The 24,570-nt window shown below is 39.2% G+C and overlaps 1 protein-coding gene across 1 annotated transcript in view; it reads right to left on the minus strand.

Annotated features, from left to right (window-relative positions):
- Positions 1–309: 309 nt before the first annotated feature.
- MOB3B (MOB kinase activator 3B) overlaps positions 310–24,570 on the minus strand; it is a 43,710-nt gene continuing 19,449 nt past the window's right edge. The window contains exons 2-3 of the mRNA XM_058824012.1: positions 12,967–13,169; positions 310–796 (exon numbers count right to left, since the gene is read on the minus strand). Coding sequence (XP_058679995.1) covers positions 767–796; positions 12,967–13,169 — 233 coding nt within the window. The 3' untranslated portion in view covers positions 310–766. The remainder of the gene's footprint in view (positions 797–12,966; positions 13,170–24,570) is intronic.

The raw sequence follows: 24,570 nt of genomic DNA on the forward strand, positions 1-24,570 counted from the left end.
CAGGAAGATGATGACTGTAGCTGGTTTTTTTTAATGTAATATAAAGATACTGAGAACATTTGCTGTCAGTCACAGCATGAATTCAAGGAAAATACCCCAGCACTGCAGAGCTATATTTGGATCCCTGTTCATTCCCTGTATTTGAAATCAGAAATCCTTCCATTGTCATTAAATTATGAATCACAATGAAGCATACTCTGTTCAGCTGAAGGACATGGCTGTCTTCCTGGAAACACAAGGCTTGATAGCATTTGGGAATGGCGGCCAAGCTTTGGGTGGCCTGGAGCAGGGCAGGGGGCATTAAAGGCTAAGTGTTCTTTCATTCCAGAACCTCTTAATAGTCTGCTGCAGTTAGGAAAGAAAGCACATACCAAGAGACAAAATAAAAAGAAAGCAAAATTGCAGATTTCATTTTGAAACAACTGGTCTGGAGGTCAGCCCAAGGACCTGAATTTCAGTAAAGCTTTAGCAGCAGGGGCACTGTCTGCTATTGTCTGTGGCTGAAGAGGTTCTTATCCCTGATAAAGGAGCTAGAACTGATATAATTCTTTTTCTCAATAATCCATGTTCTCAGCTGAGGTTCCTAGCAGCATATTTAGGGTTAACAACATTGACACTGGAGAGAAGCGTTTGTGACAGTAACTGTGGCTCCCAACTTTCCTGCTTTCAGGGATGAACAAGCAGGCTCAGTCCATGAAGGCTGTCATATTCTTGAACTCTGCAGTAAGAAGGAAATTGGACTTTGCTTTTGTTCAGTGGGTAGTTTTTAGTGACACATCCTGGTTGTCATCTCTTTCTGTAAAACAAGAAGAGGAAATAAAAATACAAATGGCATTTATGATAAAGTGTGCACAGGCCTCTTCACTGTTAGTATTTCTGCAACTCTGCAAATTCATGTGGTTTTATATGGCACCATGTTTCTGCCCCTTTCTGTCACTTTCAAGGACAATGAACATACCTGCATGTAAAATACAGTATTTTGTCATTTTGACAGCTTTAATAATGTAATAAATCCCTACCCATGTCAGGTAAATGGTGCTGCATCCCCCTGCCCTAAGAAATAAATCAACTGCAAATGCCAGAAATCTTTTAATTTAATATAAGAAAAAGGATTCAAATCATTATCATTGAACCTGCAGCCAACAGGAGTCCTAGATATATCTTCTCTGCCTAGCTGTTTTACCCACAGGCACAAAGGGAACACAAACCTTGAGGACTTGACCAGAGCTGTGGCATTCATCTCCAGGATAGGGTTTTGGACCATTCACAGACTCCGTTAGGAACTGGGGCTTGGGATCCACAGAGGATTTTATTTGATCTGATTTACAAACACTCTCATACAAACTCTCTAGTAACTGGCTGCTCTATTCTATAAAACTTCATATTTGTCAGCAGATTTCTGGAAAGGCATTATTTGACTAACAGCCATACACATACACCAGACCACACAGCAGCATTTACCTTGGAAAATCAATGGAGATTTACCAAGTTACCAGAAGTCTCTGAAAAATCTCTTAGCTTGCTTGAACTTTTTTTAATAATTTATCAGGTCATTAAGATCTAATGCAAATAGCGTCATGACAATTTTGTAACTGTATCTTACTCTGTGTTTAACAAATTACTTTTCCACCTAGGATCATACACATAATCATGGGACTTTCTCCTCCTTTTCCAAATCTTTAACTAGTTTTTCTTTCTTCTATATTTATCTTGCATTACATTTTATTTTGTTGCCATGCATGTAGCAGAATAGGATGTTGTCATTTGTTATAAAGACAATCGTAATCAGTACAGGAGTTTATACAGTAATATGTGATCTCCACAGTGATATATACAGTAAACTGAACTAGGACTGGCTTCTCCTCCAATTTGTTAAAGATGACAAAGCTGACTGTTAATGGAAAAGTCTGTCTCCTTTTCTCCTTAAATGTTTGTGTGGATTTTTTTGGGAAGTTGCTTTGTTTTGTTTTTTGTTTGTTTTTTTTTTTTTTCCTTAAATAGCTGGGATTAGGTTTATTTCATTAGAGCAACAAACACAAATGCAGAACTAAATAAAATTCAGCACAGTGTGTTGGACAGCTTCCTACTGAAGATTAATTAGGTGTCCAGGCATTTCAAGGCAGTTTTTATCTTTGCTGGCCCCTAATTTTACACATATTCGATGTCTGCATGTTTGTAGTGTACTTCCTATAATCAAGGCTGATAGATCTGTGAGGTAAAACACTGCAACTTCCTTCTGCAACTTCTGCTGAACAGTGATTTTCAGTCAGACTGTATCATCTTGCCCTGTTATAAAAACAGTCCAGGGAGTAATGTGGACCATATCAGAGCCATTGTAAACTGGGGCACCCTCCTTCAGACACAGTGGGAGGCAAACTGCAATAGCATCAGAGGTAGGAGTCTAGATATGGATAAATGTGTCCAGGAAAAGGGCAGAGTAGGAACTTAGATGATCCATGCATAGGATGTAAACAAGAGGCCTTTATGACACCCATGAAGCATGAACCTATCATGCCATTTCTAACTTCTCTCTAGAGGCAGAATTTATTTTTTATAGTAATACAAATTCTCCCAAAGCCTCTCTCTCCCTTAATTTCTAACTTTTTTTGGTTATACTATTACATCCACAGTCTTCTCCCTAGATCCTATATCTCCACCCTGGAGATAGGAGAACATTGCTGCAAATGGCTCTGTAACTTCCCTCCTGCAATGGCTTCCCTGTAACTTCCCTTCCCAATGGCTGCTAGGCTACAGTATTGGAAATTACCCCAAAACTGTAAAGTCAGAAAAACATTTAACCTTAATAAACATTGACATCACTGATGCACAGAAACATTCTCTGTGTTGATGTATATTGTTAGTGGTAAATGAAGGGCACACACACAAGTACAGTCACAGTGCATGCCTGCATATATGTGAGCTTTTACTGATTTCACCCAATGACAGTGAATTAGATGTGCTTTAAAAAAAAGATAAAGCCCATGATGCCTGTCATAGTGAACTGGTGCAAGCTTTGTGGGAGTGACCCACTTCTACTTGTTATTTTCTTAGAGGAATTCACAAAACAATCTGGAAATAGTTTCTCAAGAGACTGATACAATTTGGATGCTGGCAAAGAAAAAGTTAGCTTCACTCAAAATGCTGGTGAGAAGGTGAGGAAGGGTCACACCCCTAGTATCCAGTCTTGGCTGGGTAGCAGCATGAGGCATGCTGTGTGCTGCAGAGCCTGCTGCTGAGCCTGTTACTGAACAAGCTGGTCCTACTTGCCAGACTCTGCCCCCTCAGAGATACCTACCTTTCAAAATTAACTGCCCCTCTTCTCACAGCCTGCTGGCATATCTCTCACTGATTCTGACGGGCACCAGAGAACTTAGCATGCATCCCCCCCTCAACTCTGCAGAACAGTCCCCCTCAAACCTCATGAAAGATCTGATCCTCAGTTACTCTGCTGCTGCATAGCCTTGGGTGGAGCACTGTCTAACAAAAAGCTAACAAAAGTTTTTTTCACTGTCTCCTGAGTCTGCTTGGGTTTGTGCTTCTGTGAAACATCAATGTTCATTTTAAATTGGGAAAGGTGGAGAAGAATGCTCTTGACTAACAGTTACTGATTAAAAGCACAAAAGAGTATTTCTGAAACACAGCAGATGACAAAAAGCTATCAACTGACTCTTCTGAAAAGGCAGGAAGACTGGAAATGCACTTTGCCTTAAGGTACTGTGATACCCAAGCCCAGCTGGATCTTGAATGAAATATAAAGGCTAGACAGACGAGGGAGTCAGAAAGTCAAACACAGAGACACAGATTTGCTTGTTAACAGAAACTCTCCACACCAGAACTTTTGCTACCAGATGCACTTCCTTTTGAAAATTAATTACAAGATACTCCAGAGCATTATTCTGCATTCAGACTTACTCCTGCTCTCAATTCTGTATTACATAGTTAACTCAAAAAAAAAAAAAAAATGAAGGCAGAAGTAGTTGTTTTCCAAATCCAAAATGCAAATCAGAAGCCTGGACCCATTCTATGTGTTGGATATGCCCAAGACTAGTAACTGAGGAGAATTTAACGTGGAACTCACTTCTAAGGAACATAAAGAGAAACATTTGCTATTCTTTATGAAGTCCTTCAAGTATCTACTTGCTGGAATTAATGGTAACAAGCCACTCTGTAAGCATCAAGAATCTATCTGATTTGTTGGGATTTATGAATTCATGGAAGGACACATTCCTGAACATTTTGCAGGGAATACCAACTTGATTTCACAGATGAAGGGAAAAAATAAGTATTTATAAAGGTCATCAATATTTATATCTAAACAATGTCTGGCCCTCTCCCTTCCATAATGCTCCAACATAAATTTCAGATACATTCAGCACATAAATCTATACCTGACCATTTCAATTTTTACTCCTCAGTTAACGTTTAAATGCAACAGGAGGAGAATGGAAAAAAATGCAACATAGCCAGAAGTAGCCTGGAAAATCTCTTTTTAATGTGACAAATTTACCTGTGCAAACATATTGATTGCATCTGAATGGATTACAAGAAGAATGAATTTCCCATAAAGAATGATGTTCATCAAAGAAAACTGTGTTTCTGTGCTTATGCGAGTATAATCTATAGCTGCCAAAACACAAGGCAAAAACCCTTCAAACAAATATCACCTTTGTACCAGTATATAAGAGAAGCCAGAGGCCCCTCCTGTGCAAAAACTGATGAGAAAGTAGATGAAGTGAAAAAACAGTGTAAGTAATAGTATTCTATAAAATAATAATAGGAAAAATAGGAAAAATAATAAATGCAATAATGACCGTCACTAAAACCAGTGTTACTTTAAAGACTCAAATCCTCCTTCAGTGCCTGGGTCTCATCCTCACTTCCAGTTCTCCAAATTGAAGCAAAGCATGTCTTGATATTCCCTCTCCTCAGCTCTCCTGCTGCTACTTAGGAAGCCTAAGGATGATGTGGAAACATCTCTTTTTAACCCTTTGACAACTGTTTTAAGCATAGTGAGGTTTTAAAATGTATATACAAGGGTATTCACAGACAAGTGGGTAGAGAGAAAGCATTACCAGCTGACGGGCAGTGATACCTTGCCTGGAGGCACCCATCAGCCTGGAAGACCTGACCAAGAGGCAAGGAGAAGGACATGCCAGCAGCGGGCACCATGCCAATTACACTTGCCAAGCTTACTGACTCCACAGAGAACCGCTCATGTCTGCAACCAAATACTGCAACCAAAAAAACCCAACCCAAACCAACCAAAAAAAAAAACCCCACAAACAAAAAACATTGCCCAGCATTAACCGCAGTCTCACAGGTAAGGAACTTAAAATCTATTCAACCATCCTGTGAGGCAGTGCTGGGCAGAAAGGCAATACACAAACAGGCCTCCCAGTTTATGGACTCATAACAGTCCAATCCAACCTGACCTGAGGCTCTGCTGGGCAAACACAAGCATCCCTGGGACACACATTTCTCCTCCCTACTCTCATGGACAGAAATGCAAGCCACAGCCACAGGGAATGGTATATGCACACAGAGAGGCACCAGTGCAGCCAGTTCAGAGTCTTTCTGTGGTTCAAATCACAACTGTAGAATAAGCAGATGAAAAAGAGAAAGATCAGTTCATCAAAGTACAAATGACTATGACATCTGCTGCTTTTTATTGCTGCTTTCTTCACAAACCTCTCAATAGTTAACAAATAACTAACCTGTGGACAAAGTTCTTTGTGTCCTGATGACAAAAGAAGCTGTTTACAATGGAATAGCACTGGATCACAATGTCTGTGTTCCTGTGCTGCACAACTAATCTGTATTCAGATAGCTGATTGATCAGGATGGGAAGACTGACAACAGAATTGTAACAATAAATTAATCTACAAAGCTTTTTTTTTTAAATGGAAGTTTTAGTTAGAACCTTGTACCCTGAATATTAATTTAGAAATTGTTCTCCAAAGTTATTAAAAAAGAAATTCCTCCACTTCTTCCATTACTGCTCTCTCCATATCCTGACTGAAAAAAAACCCAACAGACTGGTAATTGCTGTCCAGTGGGTATATTGATCATTCAGTTATTTCCTTTGTTAGGTTTCACAATGTCTTCCACTTGAATGAGTCTCAATTATCATGATGCACAACATTAAATTAATCTCTCAGACAATCTCTTTGGCTTCAGGGTAGTTATTCTGAACCTAAGGACAGGCTGACAGTAATCCTATTTGGTTCCTCCTGAATTTGTTTGGTGATGTTTGCAGGACACAGATAATACTCCTGTCTGCAAATGTAACCCTTTATCACTGATGACAAAAGTATTTTATCAACTGACTGCAAGCAGGAACAAGATCAGGAAATTACCCTGCCAAATACTCCTGTGAGTAGAGCTAGACCCAGCTAGATACAAAGTACATGCATTTGGATGACTGACTTGCTTAAAATTGTCATATTCCAAGGAGGTATTTTCACCTTCTGCATGTTTTTGTCTTCTGTAACAATAAAAAAAAAGTTGGGTTTAGTGTACTTTACCATATTAAATGGACTTGAAATATGTTACTTTTTACACTGAAATGAAGCAGAGTGAATAAGTAAACACTACACTATATTTTGCATAAAATTTTTGCGTAACATTAATCAGGAGACATGTTAGTTCTCTACTATGAACTACAATTTTGTTGCATATAGTAGGTATTTTGCATAGATTATTGACAGATCTGATTAAATGGGACAATAAATACATCTTTCCTCATTTCTTTTTTCTTTTGCAGAACTTCTAAGTTCATGTGACATGAGATTTTTTTTTCCTTGGACAATTAGAAAAAGTGGACTTGTTTCTCAGTTTTCTGGTTCTTGAAGATTTAAGAGAATATTAACAGTTCAATCCAACACGCAATCAAACTAATAGAGTCACTCAACAAGTACTGGTCAAATTAAGAAACCCATACTTAAGTAAAGTAGCTTTTCTGAAATTTCTTCTGTATACTGCCTTTACATTTGCCTTATGACTAGCTAGACTATTGAAGGGAGCTGTTAAGTACTGTAAAAGAAAGGAGATCATAGGCACTTTTTTAACAGTTAACCAAAATCTCACTAGGAAAGTCCTTCTGTCTTCAGTCAAGTACAAGCAAAGCAGCTGATGCAATAGAAATAGTCACTAAAAATGTGCCAGAAATTATATATTCAGAAAATCCAGTGCACCTTAATTCTCTGCTTTCTTCGAGCACCAGCACTGAGAATTCTGTTTTGCAGCAATGTTTAATCCTAGAATTCTCAATTGCCTTCTAATTTCCTGCAGGACGTGGAAAAGATGGCATTTACCTAAAACTGGTTTCTTTAGTTAGTGACCAGATCAATTTTTTAGAAATTCACACTGCTTGTACAATGTAAAGAAAATTCTGTTAGATATTAACACTGTAACTAGATTGGGGGCAGGAAATACTAGGTTGTTTGAGTTGGTTGGTTAGTTTTCTTGCACTTCTGAAAGAAAAAATGAACTCCTATTTTCTAGTTGACAGCAGTGACTGAACTAGTCTGAACAAGACTAAAAGTTACAGGTTACCTGCCCAAAGCTTAAGCCATCCTGGCAGCACTCACAAACACACTGGGAAGTCTGGAAGGATAAACAGCTGGAGGTATCTTTAAAAGAGTGTCTTAATATTACTGTTGCCTTGCTTTTTCTAAGTGCAGTAACACAGGACACCTTGAAAAGACCTGAAGGGCTGTACTTTGATGGCAATGAGCAGCAGTATGAAAGTAAAACTGGGTAGCTATAAAGGATAATGACAACAGGAACACAGTAACTATAATGAGATTAGTTCTCCTGTACTCTTCATCTCAAACTGTCCTCTTCTGATTGGCAAATAATTTGTATTTCAGACTCTACTGATTTGTGGATGCATTCACTGCTTTCATGAAGTTTATAAGTGGATATACAAAGAATATGGACTGGAAAGTTTAAATTCTAATTTTCAGCATCAACATAAAAACATAGGTAAGTGGACAAACAGACATTTTGGGAAAAACTCCAGTGAATTAAAATAGGAATACTTTTATTTTAAAATATATGCTTGAAAATTTTGTCTGCATAAAAAGTCTCTTCTAATCAACCTGTTTCACACAGCTGTGCTTCATCTGAGACACCTTTGTCAAAATGCCAATGTTTTTGCCATGTTTTTCTAAACCTGCTACAGCTGAGTTTTCCACTCTGAGTTCTGAATGAAATTAGTGCCAGAAGTGTTAGGTTTATAGTATTTTTACTACATTTACGGCATTTCTGGCAATGAATTGCCTGATGAGCAAACATTCTTTTGTGGTATAGATAAAGATGCAACAAAGCTGCTAATTTTTTAGTGAAAAGACATAAATTAGATATATACCAGTAGCTACTTTGGCCTCATGCACAGAGGCAGAGTAACAAGACTTACAGACCTGAGGGACTGATATTTATGAGGTCTGTAACCCTAGAAAAACAAAAAGCACAAAACAGAAATTCTCAAGTGTTTACCTGAGTACTGTATGACTACTTTACTATTAATGGCACATCCTGAAATAGACAGAAGACTTGGTGGAACTTATGTGAAACAGAGGCTTCTTGCTTTGGTATCTTGACTTCCATGTCATGTTTTAGGCAGCTCCAAATACCAGATGAAAATGTTTGCAGAAACCAATCATACCACATAGCCAATGGAAGCTTTTACAGTGAGAATAATGAGGCAAGAAAATCCTAATTTCCTTGTTTATCCTGCAGAGGAAGTCCATACTCATAGAGGCAATTACCAACTTCACCATTTTTATACACTCAGCTCCACTGATGGTCATCACTTCCAGACACAATCCCAGCCAGTTGCTACTGTGGCTGATAGTCTCTGCATCTAAATGAAACCAACATTTCAAAAGTAAGCAGAATAGTGCATATAAGCAATATATTTCTCTACTTTTTGTCATTCGAATGTAATTGTTCCTTTCTGCTCTTATGAAAAAATGTTTATAACAATTACTTTGAGAAAAAGCTCAATGTTTTCATAGGATATGATTTATTAAAAAAAACAGCTTGAGAAGAATAAGTGATGCAGATTACTGTATTCTGCTATCTATTACCCCAATCTCTGAAGAAAATTTTGCTACCATTAATAGTTTCCAGTTATTTAGGAATCTGCTCGGAAACTAACTGATTTACACTGCTATCAAACTAGTAGGAGTGGGATGGACTGAGGTTCCTCTCCTACTGGCACCCTTAGTTTAAAAACCTCTTCACCAGCTTGGCAAGACTGTGGCTGAAAATGCTCTTCCCGTCCTCTGACAGATGGACCCATCAGCGCCCAGCCGGGAAAAGCTTGCTCCCTTCCCATTTCCACCAGTGTAACTCCTATAGAAACAGCAAAGCAAATCAGCAAACACCAAGTTAAGGAACACAGAAAGCTTTGGTCTTCCCATTTCTTTTGTATGTGGCAAGGATCTAGTTTGCTGCTGAAGGTAGGATGTAGAATTAGGAACAAGCTCTTCTCTTGGTACAACTCTTATTTTGTGGCACCAGAGTACTTTGCAAATACTGTTAAATTCAGGTTCATAAGACTTCTGTCAAATGCTAGATATTTTTATATGTCGCATAAGAAGATTGATGAAGAGACCTATTACCCAGAGATAGGCAAAAAGCCTAAAATAAAATTGGAAACAGAAACTAAGTCTTTAACCAAGACATCCCATATGAACTTACTTACAAGAGGTTTCTTTGTACTGGGCCTTACTGGGAGGGTTTTGGTGGCAGGGGCTTGCAGGGTGGGTTGTGGTGGCAGGAGGTCATGTACTGCCCTGTGCCAGCCAGCTACTGCCATCTGCCCCTGACACCACTGCAATAAACCCACCGTGTGCCAAAATTTCTGCTAAACAAGCACATGGTTCCTCTGCTCAGATATTTAAGAAAGCAGCAGCTGTTAAGAGGAGAAGACAAATGGTGGCACTGTTGGGATGTGGTTGGAGACATATTTTTGGAAGGAAGGGCCATGTGCCAGAGCAGACACAGCCCTGAAGGGACTGTGGGTCCCAGCACAGCAGAGCAGGGACACTGTGGAGGGACTGTGTCCCACAGGAAACCCACGCTGGGGTGGAGGAACACAAGTAAGAATCAAGAAGCAACAGAGACCTCCCCAGTCTCCTGCATTGCTCCTCACCTCCATGAAGGGATTAGGAGTATCTGAATGTAACCTAGCAAACTCAAGGTGAATGGAGACCTGCAGGAAGCAGGAATAAGTTTTATACTGAATTAGAGCCCAGGGAAGAAAGGTGTTTCTTTGCCAACTGTTTTGTTTAATTCCCTTTTTTCTCCTCAATACACAGATCAGTAATCAAGAGTTTTGTTAACTCGCAATAAATTAAATAAACTCCATGAACCAAGATTGTTTTTACTCATGATGTGTTTATAAAGTTATATGGTATATTTCTGAAGTCCTACATACTGTAGAATACATTGTCAGAGAAAAGGGATCCCAGGAAAGAAGTAGAGGGGCAATACTTGGCATAGCTGTACTAATGTTTGAACAACAAATTTATGTGCTGAGACGGCTGTGTACAGATTCTCACTAAAAAGTATATTTAGTTGCTGTGTCTGACTTTTGACAAGCTGTCACCTAACAAAGGGTGAGGGTGGGATGGAGGTAATAGGCACTCCCATTCCTATGGTGTTTTGGCCATTGGATGAGGCTCAGAAGTGAATTAAGGTGAACTACTGACAGCAGGAAATAAAGCTAGCCACACAGGAAAACAACATGAAACAAATAACACATCTTAAAGCTAAGAATAGCCCCCCATAGCCTCCCCATGGATGCACACTTTAAAGGTCTGAGAGCTCTCATGGTGCTGCCTTGTCTGTCTGTTAGCTGCAAAGAAGAAATCATATGCTTTCAGACATCTTTTTCCCTAAATAAACCAACCGGACATGAGTTTTTTCTTCAGGATGCCCTGTGGGGTCAGTGACTATGTCAGTTTCCTCTTTTGTCCCCATATAAAACAACTCTATGAAAGACTCAAGAATCTTGCAAATTGACCTGCTGATGGGTATGGGAAAATGACATGTAGCATTTTAAACTATAACCATCTCTTTGACTGCAGAAAGGACGAGTTATGCAACTCCCACATGGGAGGGACAATTCTCTTTGAATTATTTCTTCATTTGATTTTATGACTGCTCCACTGGGTTGCAAAAGTCTGATAAAATCTATTTTAAACATAGAGCATAAGTCCTGTAGACTAATATTATGATTCATCTACTGCCAACTTCCCCAATTATTCTCCCTTCTTAAAGTTATGTTGATAAATCAGTTGTCTGCCCATTTATTAAAGCATGTGGCAGTCTGTTTATTTAATCATCTCTTGGCCCATTTTCTAATTAAGGGAAATAATGCAGGCTCATTTCCTGTCATGGTGAACCCAGCAGTCCACAGGTTGTCCTCAACCAACTACTCAAGACTATTTGTAATGCCTGATTTGTTTGGCAATTCCCTCCCTTCTCCTTGCTCAGCTGAAGAGAAAAATACAGGCATGGTTTTTTTTCTGCATTTCCACACTGCTCACACCCACCCAACTCAAGGACAGGAAGAGGGAAGCAGGTGAAACTTTTATCTGGGAGATTGTGAATCTCAGCAAAGTTAATAATCATACAATGATTCTAAGGATAATTTTGTGAAGGGAGGAATACAAAACAAGGAAAGCACACACCAACTAGAGCACATTCCCATCTTGCTCTGTTGCTGGGCTTGAGTAACCTCCTGCACCACTCTGTCCCTATCTGTCAACTTTGTGCAGGGGTTTTGATACCCACTAACTGCAGCATTCAACCATTTTTGTCCTCTCTGTAATCTAAAGCTTTTGTACTAAACTTAAGATCACCTCTATTCCTATCTCTGAGATATTCTGATTTGTATCTTGCTTATGACTTAACTTCAGTATTTAATAGCTACAGGATAACCTAGCATCACTACTCTGGCAGAAAAACTCTCTTTAGCAGGGCTGCCTTCTACCCCTTAGGACATATTTATATAGCGTATTAATTCTCCTGTATAGAAAAAAACCTCAGCTGTCCTGTGATTCTGTGCAAAAAAAACCCAAAAACAAACAAAACAAAAACAAAAACAAAAACCCTCCAAAAAAACCAAGCCAGTGATTCCAGAACTTCCTAATAGGCTGTATGATACAGTATAGTCCAAACTCTAACCAATGGGGAAATGTCTCCTCAATCCCTTTTAAAGTTGGCTGGACACCCACAGTGAGGATTTGAACTGCTTTCTGAATTGTTCCTTACTTTTCCTTCTCTGCTTATATTTTTTTTTATTTGCATTTGCAAGCAACAGCAAAAACATTTCAATTTCTGGGTCTTTGCTTCTGGAAACAATGATTTTAATTTTAATCTATTTCAGTCCACAAGGAAGTGTCTGGTTTTGTTACACTGCTAATTATGTGAACCTCTGTCTCACTTCATCTATCTCACTTAGATTCAGAGTGTGCTCTGGATCTAACACACTCAATAGCTTCACAAACACCTACTTAAGGACTTAAATAACCTCACAATTCACCTTTATATAGATAACTGTTCCCTTTACACTCATTTAAGTGACTGCTATGACTTAGTGCCATGCTGTTACTGACCAGTGAAAACAGACTGAATAAAATTATATACTAAGTATATAGTACAGGAGGAAGCAAAAGACAAATGAACTTCTATTTTCAAATGCCAGGATTTTCCACCTTATATTTTTCCACACAACATACATTACACTTTTTTCTTTCTACAGAGCCTACTGAGGATTGCACAAATACTGCAGCAGAAAGAATGCAGAAAGGCAGAGTTAATCCCTTTAAATTGTCTGTGTTGGATGAAAAACCTTGTTCCTAGAGGAAACTCACTGCAACAAGGATGAGAAAGTCTTGGTAAAGGGAGAAGGAAAATTTCCTAGAGCTTTTGCCCAGACCCCACACTTACCAAAGGCTCTAGTTCTTTGCGGTCTATGAGGTTGAGCTCTGTCACAAAATAATAAAAATGCTTGTAGCAGGTGTTGACGTGGGCCTCAGCCCCCATAAGGATGATACGGTCAAAGTGATGGATGTAGACATGAACGAACACCCGAAAAAGCCGACAGAGTATCTTCTTGCAGATCTGGAGAAAGTTCTTTGGAAACGGAACACCTGTGAATAGAGAAGGCAATGTTGTCATAGCCATCTTGTCAATCTCAAGACAAAAACACAGCCAAGTGTGAGATTGTAACTGCAAACCAGGTTATGACTTTCTAGGCCTCCCTTCCAATCCAGAATATCACTTTATGCATGCATTTCTTTGAGAGCTAGCACCAAAGATAGCCAAATGAATAAACAACTTTAATGGATCGAGGCTGACAGGAACAAGTTATTTTTTTTCCTATATATAATTTGGTGAATCCATGCAGTATTGTAACATGGGTGATTTCCACTGCAGTGCACATCTATTAACATCAATGGATTTACATCATGCAGTAACTGTTCCCCAAAGTGATGCATACAGAGCACTTAGAAGTAACACAGTTCCTGCTCATGTTTCTCAAAAGTGGCATTTCACACCATCAAATTTAATAACAAATTTGAAATAATTGGCAGAAGGACCTTTTTGCTTTCAACTTCCTCACAGTTACATGTACCAATCTGATTGCTCCTTTAATAGAAAATCTCTTCAAGAGATACAGGAATGGCTCTTTCAAAACACTTTTAAAGTTACCCTACTTTGTACCTGGGGATTCCAAATCAGATGCAAAAGCACTATTTGCTAATAAACTGTCAGGCATCAATAATGAGGCACAAATAATTTCTTCAGAACTGCTCTCCATTAAAGACTGATCTTGCATGGAGTTATGTACCGCTAGGCTATCCCCAAAATCCTAAAGTTTTATCTCCTTTTATGATTGTCTCTCAGACATAATGACTTTAGTGCCATGCTTGGAGCTTTACTGCTATTCTGCTTTGTTGCACAGTTTCCTGCTTTTTTAGTTACCTAATTTATGCTTTAGTTGGATTTGAACCACATAAATGCAGCTATTTCTTCTTTAAAAATTAGAAAAACCCTCACAATCAAGCATTTCCATACTGCCTAAATGCCCATTTCATGCTCTGAACAAGAAAAACGTTTATTATTGGCAGAAAGAAAGTGGAGGTACTAAACTAACACTTTTGCAACCTTTCTAGTTTTCAAATTTCAGTCCCCTGTTAAATGTTGCTCAGCACTCATAAGAGTGGTGAATTGACAGACAAATTGCCCAGTTTCACTGAGGGTTATGTGAGGACATACAGAGAGAATTTCCATACCAAAATTTTTGATTACAGATGACATAAATTATCAATTGTGCTGTAACCAGTCTGCATCCGATCGACATAAACATGCATCTTCTTTTGGAATCCCTGGCCAAGGAGGTACCAGGATATACCCACTGTGGATATTAACATTGGTATGTCCAACAGCATGTGAGTAGGGAAACACATCAGCCTCCAGAAGTATCCTTGAACTGCTTCTATATTTGCCATTACTGAGGTGCAGATAATGTTGGGAAATATTTTGGGGTTTTTTGGTCTGTACTGGGTTCACCAGACATTACAAAATCCTTTTGAAATAATTTTAAGTAGCTTGTAGACATGCAGTGCTGCTTTACTTATTCCTGATGTACAAACCAAGGATCAGAAAATAGTTGCATCTATCAAAGCACAGCTGCTTTATCTTCTTAAGAAATGTTTGCTTTTTGTTGTCAAATCCATTCATTTAAATGCTAAAGCTATTATGGAAGGTTAAGGAGAAGGCTTGAATGCTCAAGACATGAACTGAGACATGGTTAAATTACAGAAATGACAGTATTTACAGATGTCTTGGCAATGTTTAAATCACAACTCCACACAATTACCCAAGCACCTGGATTATAACAATTGTTGTTATTTCCAAGGGCAAAATAAACATAATCTATCAAAAACATATTAGAAACTCCAAGTAGCTGCTCATTAACAAGGGGGATCACATTCACATTCCAGCCATCAGAGCATGGCTAAAGTCAGGAATTACTATAACAGCAACCTGCTTTGCATTTCTGTAAAATATACCTATACCAGAAATTAAAAAATATACCCAAGAAAATATCCAGTCTTTAAAAAGGAGGAAGGGGAATAACTGACACTTATCACTGCAAGTCGGCTTGCTGAACTGAGAGATTAATTCTTGAAAGCACTGTATTTTGTAATCCAGAACAAATATGTTCCAAAATGGAGAATAATTAGTTTCATCTTGCAAGGGCTGACACATGATTGTTACTGAAGAATGTTGCTATAATGAAGACATTTGTACTTCTGTATTAACTGACTAAAACAATCTGAATAAACCAAGCTGATAAATCCTTTCATTTCTCTTCAGGCCATGCTCCTTCACAGTCACAGGCAGTAACTACAAGAGCCGCAGAGCACTGTTTCTGCTGCAAGAGAGGATGTTCACCTGACAGTTCTTTAGATGCATTACATTTTCAATCTGAGGACATGTAAACAACATATGTTTAAAAATAGTTGGTATAGAACAGCCAAGGATTCATAATAAATTTGCAGTGTTTCCTCCTGCTCCTCACATGAATCAAGGTTTCAGACCAATTGCATAGTTTCACTTGCTGTTGCAGAATCTCTCCTATTTTATGGAGTTGTATATGATTCATTAACTCTTAAATAAACAGTGAAACATTGCTGCTATCACAAATATATCATTTGGGCACAGGAGAATTAGTAGTGGCTCTCTGATTTCTTTCACATTCCAGCAAAACTGATTTACAAAATGACACAGTGTCCTAAAGAGTTAAAAAGCATCTCCTAGTATCACTGAAAGCAACTGATAACTTTTTAGTGAGCTACCTACACTCCTCAATCTTGGAGAGCCTGTCAGTCTGTCTATCTGAACCTGGCACAAAGAAGAGGCTCAAATCTGGTCAGCCTCAAGGTACCAATGCGCATATCAAGGTGCCAGCAGCCCTAGTTTGAACATACACCCTGCTGCTCTTTGTGCTCAAAATTAGATAAAAGAGAACAGATTCTGACCTCAATCACAATAGAATGAACTCCAAGTAATGTCATCAAAATTGAAAAAAAATCAGAGCAAAACGATTCTAGATTTATATTCTGAGGTCAGAATTTGGCCTCCTGTTTTGTTCCCATTGCAACTTTACAGTTATAAATATATCAGCCACAGAACAGAGTAATTACAAGTGTCTCTTGGGACTGGACTAACTTATATTTAGATTCATTTGATTTGCTAAGAAGCCTGTTCTCTGTCCTTCATCTCAGCCACAGCAGTCTTTGCCTTACAATCATCAAAGTTGGAAGAGACCTGCAAGGTCATCCAGTCCAATTGTCCACCCAGAACTATCACTGTAGTCCCTAAACACTAAACCACATCACCAGCACCAGACCCAGGTGCCTCTTGAACATTTCCAGGGATGGCAACTCCACCACCTACCCAAGACAACCTATTCCAGTGCCTGACCACGTGGCAGAGAAAATATTTTTTCCAGTTACTGACATGAATTCTCTTGTCTCAGCTTAAGGCAATTTCCTTTTGTCCTCTCACTGCAGGCACATCAGGAGCAACCAATCCCCACCTCCAGCTGAAACTTCTTCAGTTAACCAAGACTGCTGGTAGATGATGGAGAGGGGTTTGGCAAGTTCTTCCATCATTACTATGGGGTGGATCCCATCAGGTGCCATAGGCTTGTGTCTAACTGGCATAGCAGGTCACCAACCACTTCCTCCTGGATTATTTGGGCTTCACTCAGCTCCCTGTCCCTAACTTCCAGTTCTAGGGGCTCCATATCCTGAGGGCACCTGATTGTGATATTAAAGACTGAGACAAAAAAGGCATCAAGTACATCAGCCCTTTCCTCATTCTTTGTCACTACATTACCCTCTGTACTCAACAAGTGATGGAGACTGTCCTTGGCCCTCCTTTTGCTGCCAATGTAGTTATAGGAAGTTTTTTCATTGTCCTTAACTGAAGACCAAATCAAGCTCTAGCTGAGCTAGAACTTGGCCCTTCTAATCTTCTCCATCCATGGCCTTACTGCATCCTGACAGTCCTGTGAAGTTACCTCATCCTACTTCCAGAGACAACAGATTTCTTTTTCCCCCTAAGTTCCAGCCAAAGTTCTCTATTTAACCAGGTCAGTCTTATTCCTGACAACCTGTCTTTCTACATGTGGGGATAGCCTGCTTCTGAATATTTAACAATTCCTTTCTAAAACACATCCATCCTTCCTGGACTCCTTTGCTCCTCAGGGCTGAGTCCCAATAGACTCCTGTCAAACAATCTCCTAGACATGCCAAAGTCTGCCTGCTGGAAGACCAAGGTGAAAGTTCTGCTGGTCCTCCTCCTTACTTCACCCAGTATTGAAAACTAACATTTCATGGTTACTATGCCCAAGATAGCCACTGACCACCACATCACTCACCAGTCCTTCTCTGTTCACAGTCAAGCAGAGCACCTCCTCTAGTAGGCTCATTTACCAGTTGTGTAAGGAAGATGCCTTCCACACACTTCAGAAACCTTCCAGACTGCTTTCCCTCTGTTGTATTTCCAGCAGACACTTGGCAAGTTGAAGTTGCCCACAAGTACTAGGTCTGGAGACTGTGAGACTTCTGCCAGTGCTTGCAGAATGCCTCGTCAGCCTGTTCATCCTGGTTGGGTGGTTTAACAGACTCCCACCACCCACCCTGCTGATCTTTGCCCTGATCTTCACCCATAGGCACTCAACCATGTCATCTTCATCATAATCACTGCCAATACAGTCAGAACACTCCTTAAGGTACAGTGCTACCCCAACCCCTTTGCTGCTTTGCCCATCTCCCTTCTGAAGAATTTATAGACATCTATTGCAGCACTCCAGCCATGGCAGTCATTCCACCAAGTTTCCATGATGGCAAACACATCATAGCTTTTCTGCTGCACAACGGTTTCCAGCTTCTCCTGTTTGTTATCCTTGTGCACTGGTGTAGGTGCATTTCAGCTGGGCTGTCCATTGCACCAACTCCGGTATGTCACCCTCAGGCTCATCTCTAGAGAGCCTGGCCTTGTCCCCTTCCCCTTCTAACCCATTTAAAAGACTGACTGTATTGCTACCAGCAATGTGACACTGTAAAGAGACAGAATGTAAACCTACCAAACCAGACTGGTCAGTTACAGTTATTAAAAGACAAACAAAGATGTTACTGAAATTTTTGAGCTAGCTGAATCTTTCTGCAAGAAGTATTTCTAAATGAGTGAAATGGCAGCCTTGTTCCTATGTAGGATGAGCCCCAGTGCTGCCATAATGGAAAAAAGTAACAAAAGGATCATTTTGGTTAGGTTGACATTTGAAAGTCTAGAGTTCCCCAATATGTTCCAAGAATGTGCAAGCAGCTTTTAAATGTTTCAGTCACACAGCAAAGTTCCTTTAGCTCAGAATTACATATGTAATTGGGAAATAATACAGTGGGGCTTAAATAGGCATGGTAACAAGCTTTGTGAATACGACTGTTCCTGTACCTCTCAGGAGTGTGGGCCACACATGCCACTTTTGTACCAAGGGATGATGTACACGTGCAGAAAAGCTGCCCCAAATGCTCTGGTGAGAGATCACAGAATTGTTAGGATTGGCTGCTCCCAGCCTTTATGTTTTCAAATGGTACCTCCTTGTTTGTTAATACAAGGTTCAGCAACACACCTTTCCTCACTGGCTCCTCCACAACTTGCATCAAAGAACTTCCTGGACTGTGTGTGCTGGGCTGTGTAGCCCCTCCAGCAAATACCAGGGTGGCTGGAGTCCCCCAGGAGAACCAGAGCCTATGCCTCAACTACTTCCTTCTCCTGACCATGTAGCCTACAGTGAACAGCCACAAGAGTGCCACCCAAATTGTGCCTATCCCTCAATTCTTACCCATAAACTGTCAGCTGGGTAAAGCTTGATACATTCCAGTTACTCTCTCACATAAAGAGCAACTCTAACACCTCACGCCTCTGACCTGTCCTTACTAAAAGGCAGATTCCCATCATACCTATCCATGGCAATGTTCCAGTCATGTGTGCAATCTCACCATGTCTCAGCAACTGCAATGAGATCATGGCCCTGCATACACATATATTTTGAGTGTTTATTTATTTTTCATGCTGCATCCATTTGTATGCTGGCACTAATATATATTTATGTGTATATATATCTCTTTTATACATAAAATAATAGAATCAAGAAGCCACATTGCCCAGGAGGGGTGTAAGAGGATTCACCACAGCCATAAGCACCTATGATGTGTTTTGTGCTTGGATCCTCAACTCCAGGGGCACCCAAGGTACATCTGACTCTGCAGTGGTTGCTATAACCTGCTTCTCAGGAGGAAGCAATGGCACAATCGTTGCCATTTGCACCCTGCCTCCCAAGTCCTTCAGTTTAAAGCCCATCTCACCAGACTGGCCAGAGTGCTGCCAATGATTCTCTTGCCCATTTTAGCCAGGGGTAATCCACTTCCCCCATAACAGGCTAAAAATCATAAAAACACCACCCACTGTTATAGAAGCCAAAACCACCTTCATGCTTTTGGCCACAAACCCAGACACTGATTTGCACAATGTGTCTGTCTCTGGCTGTCCTGCTTTCTCTAACAGGGAGGACAGAGAAGGAGATGACTTGGGCACGGGGATGACTTATGATATTTTTCACCTGTCTTGTCAGCATTTAATAGTCTTCCTTGATCCCATCTAGTTTTTGGCTTGTGGCGTTATTTGTACCCATATGAAAAAGTGATGGGGGTAGTGGTGTATGACAGGTCAGGGTACCCTCTTGGCAACACCATGGATCCCAGCTCCTGGAAGGCATTCTCCCTTGTCAAAAGGATTGACACTATTCTATTGCAAACACAGCTTAAGAATGTAGCAACCTGGTAAAACAATAACTTTCCAATTTTATAATAGCTATCAAAGTAACAGTGTTACCAGACTCTAACAAAGTTGAGAAGTTAGGTGAACCAAACTGTTCCACTCTTCCTCCTCAAAGCACAAAAAATTGCAAAAGACGCCCTTTGCTGCAAAAGCATCTATCCTAAGCTAAGCCAATGTGTAATGTTTTCATAGTATGTTAGTCAAGGAAGTGTCTATCTAAAAGGCCAATGAAAACAATGTTAGTTTTGCTGGACTTTGTTCCTCAAATAAATAAGTAGATAGCTGCAAAATATTAGGGATAATCTACACTACCGTGTACCTATATCATCATGATACTGCCCTCCCTTCTGCTGCCAAGTCAGAGGGAGCAGAAGAAAGGAAAACAATCTTGAGATTTATATGGCTTCCTTAGCAAAGTGGTGTACCACTTCCTTTTTAAATAGGAATACCCCTAACAGTGTTACTCTTCAGTAACATAAATCAGCAGGCAGGTCCACTGTCAGTTCTTCAACAAAAGTATTCATATGCTGTCCTGAAGAGAACTCTTAAAGGCAACAAGTTACAAATCAGAAAATTGTTGGAAGCACTGAAGCATTTTAACATCCCTAACAGCTCCCTCTGCCGCTCTATTTCAAGAAATGTGTGATGGCACTAAAATCTGCAATTTAATTGTCAATTTCACCACAAGGCAAATCTTGTAACACAAATACTGTGAAACAGTATGCAAAGTACCTGAATTAAACTCTTCCCAAAGTCAGAGTACAGAGACTTAAATTTCTGCCCTGCAAAAGCCAGATCCCTTGGACTTTGAGCAAATTTACAGAGGCTGTTACTTGACTGCAATCCAAACTCCTCCCCTTTACTGATTACTTCTGCTGCTGCTGTTTCAGAGGAACAGAAGAGAAACTCTGAAATGCCACAGAGCAGAACATTCTTGCTGCCTGTTCCAAACAAAGGTAGCTTTACTCCAGACAATAATCAGCCTGATAAATTCATTAGAACAGCTCTGTACCTCTTCAAGGCAAAGAGAACACTGACATAAAAAGCTGCAGAGTCATGATTATGTGTCAGTATAATTCATCTGCCATGGAAGATTCATTTTCCATATAGTAACAAAATTAGGTTTGTTGGATTGCTGCATTTGAGCAAGTCTGTATGGCATTTACATACATAAATACATATATATATATATATATATATATATATATATATATATATATATGTATGTATCCTAAACTGGCTTGGAAAACTATTAGAATACTTCTTAGAGCAGAAACCATAGTGCAGGTGCAAAATGCAGCCTCTTCTGGGACAGAAAATATAGCAGCCATTTGGCAGTATAACAGCTTAGGAAGGGAAAATAGAATTTATTAACCCATTGAGTGAACATAAGGAAAAAGTATGAACATTTGTACAACACTGGAGCCTGGCCAAGTTATCAATGGAAAAGCATTCCTCCCTACTTGTTAATAGCCCTGTTCAAACAATACTTACAATGAACTGACAATTTCTGGGCAATTATGTGGTCTTGGCTTTCCATGCTGAGTGTACCACAGCACAGGTTTTACTTTCTTTAACTCCTGATGTCTTCAATACCAAACATTCTGGCTGCCCATTAATTTCACAGGGACACTGGAAGACACATGCAGTTCTACAGGCCCCTCTTCAGAAGGGCTGCAAGAAGCAGCAAAATGAAACATTATCAAGAGTAGCAAGCAGCACAGTCTTGGTGATGCACTCAGAACCAGACTTCCTGTCTGCAGCACACAGATATTCCAGCAGTTAGCTGAAAAACACAGGCCCCACATCTGACAAAATTCATCATGACACTAACAAGCAGCTGTAGTTGACAGGTTAATGTCACAAAAGAAAATTTTTCTCTTAAGATGATTACTGTGCTAAATTCATTTTCATAGGCCATTAGAAGAAATACGCAACTTTAACTCCTCACACTGCAGCCCTTTGTGTCCTCTAATGGAAGGTGTTTTCTGACTCTGTGCCGACTTACAAAGCTCGTAGGTGTACAACAATATTCTCAGTGCATATCAGGAGATGATTCATAAAATGAAAGCCATTTAAAATTATTCTGGAAAAGGAACCAGAGTACACAGGAGTTTACACTCACAGGTGACAGCAATTTCCAAGAAATTTTAGGTTATATCAGTAGGCACACACATGCACACACACACATGCAAATTCAAACACAGGAATACAGGGAAGGCTGCAGGAAAGCTATCATTGACTAACAGGTTTTGGGTCCAGCATAATTCCAAACCAGGAACACAACCCATATAAAGAGAATTTGAATATTTTGATTGCATATGCCCCATAACTCTTATGTTAACTGATAAAGTATAGGCCAAAGATGCTTGGATTTACAAGGTACTCAAAACCTATAATTGTCTGTGCAAAAGGAGCCACTATCACCTAAACAGATTATTCCAGTATGTCATTAATAGATGATAACATCTCACTCTTCAGATGTCATGGGGTCCATCTGGTACCTGGAAATCAAAGAAAGCTTAGCCACTAACTTCCTTGAAAATAAGTCTGGAAAATCAATAAGCAAAAGTATCCTACCTCTTTCAAAGAAAGAAAACCTTAAGCAGAATAAGAATATATTAATGTCATTAGCAAAGGACAGTTACAGAAAAAATTTCAAAAGATTAAATAACTAGACCTACACAAATTACTTGTAAGATACATTCCGGACCAAGTAAAATTTTGAAGAAAAATAAATCAATAAACATCAAATGCACAATTAGATAAAAAGTTTTGAAAGAGAACAAATTATTTTAAGACATAACTAGCCAAAAATAAGTTAATTTGCTCTGTCATCAAATTCAGCTGAAAAAGGGAGGCACCCTGATTTTACTGGAGTAAATTTTTCTCTTTTACAAATTAATTACAGGGTTAATACAAACTGATTCCTTCCCTAAGTGGGCATCCATCATCCAATTCTGAAGTAAGGCAACAATAAGAAAGTTAATTGTGTCATTCCCTGCAGTAGCACCTCATTAACATGAATGCTTATATTTTTCTGGGATGACCAATTTCAGTAGCCATTGAAGCTGCAGTACAATCTATTTCAGCATTCTCTGTGTTCTTGCTCTTTATTCTTTTAGCTCACCCACTCATAACAACTTGGCCTGCCTGACTTTCTTTGCCAGTTATTCACTTGGCAGTTGAGCCATTTTCTGCTATTCCAACTTAGTGCTCAGGAGTATTGCATCATCAAGAATAATCTCATACCCTCGCTGTATAAGACTTTTGTAAACACCTCCTCCCACTTTCAAGATCAAAGAAAACTCTTAAAACTTTCCTACTTTACTTTATTCCTTCAGGCAGTTAAGTTTCACCACACTCCTAGAAATTAATGCTGTGTATGGCATTAGATTGAGATGGTCCACTGCCGTGAATTATCTGCTGCCTCTTATACATTCCCAGCATCCACTGTAAGGCTTATCCAAAGAACCTTGTTTTTCTGCCATTCACACAATTGCATGATCAAATCATTAATAATTTCTGAAAATTTAAAAGCTACTCCAAGCTTTTCCTTTTCCTTTGAGACCACCAGCATTAAAAGTAAATATTAAGAGAGTTTCATGCTTCTGCTTGAAAAAAAAAAAAAAAGAAGAAAAACCCAATTCAAAATGTGGATGACATTGAAAAGCAAGTAAAATATAAATTGGAAACTTTGTGGCTAACTCTCTTGGAATAACCATGTTAGAAAAAAAGCACGGCATGGAGTTCAAATGTGGTATGCAGATGATAAGTTTAATAGGTATCCTTAAGCACATTCCAGACCAAGTAAAATTTTGAAGAAAAATAAATCAATAAACATCAAATGCACAATTGGATCAAAAGTTTTGAAAGGTAATTTTTTCAGCTTATCTCTGGCTAACAAGGGGAAATGGGTTATTAAAGATGCAGTACTAAGAAGGAGCCATCTGCCAAAGCCTGCAGAGGCTGGCTGGTTGAATTAGTGTCTGGGTCTACAGCTGAGAGGCCTTGTACTCATGTCTCTGTCTATCACAGTCAACAAGAATTAACAATAGGAAGTTTAAAAAAGAAAGCCGCGTCCATTTCGCTCTGCAAAGAGTACTGGAAGTTCCCCTACTTGCCTTTTGGGGATCATATTCTGACAAATAGATTGTTAGTCAAAACTTTACTCATTGGGTAACAGAATTGGTCGTGGAAGGTAAGAGCTTTAAATTCCTATCTGCCTCAATAAATCTAGACCAGATGAATATATACATTATAGAGGAGAACGTGGGGAACATATAACAGCCAAGAAGAGAGAAAATATAAACAAGAGAAAGATATTATTTGTTCTATTCTAGAAGAAAATATTACGAAGAAAAGGAAAAGGAAAAATAATCTGAAACTAGTAATCCTGATCTTCAATAGTCTAGTTTTCATAGTCAGGCATACTACAGTGAAGGCAATTTTCAGTTTTAAATAATTTAAAATTATCTGGGATTTGATTAATAATCTGGATTTCCATCCTATCTTTTTCTCTTTGCCTACAAGACATATCATCCAAATGTATTTTCTGAACAAGTAAGCGTGTATAAGTAGCTACACTCGAAGAGGTTTTATGGACATGGATTTTGCTTGCCATACCTTCTGTTATTC

The sequence above is a fragment of the Ammospiza caudacuta genome, chromosome Z (genome assembly GCF_027887145.1).
Source record: "Ammospiza caudacuta isolate bAmmCau1 chromosome Z, bAmmCau1.pri, whole genome shotgun sequence".
NCBI lineage: Eukaryota > Metazoa > Chordata > Aves > Passeriformes > Passerellidae > Ammospiza > Ammospiza caudacuta.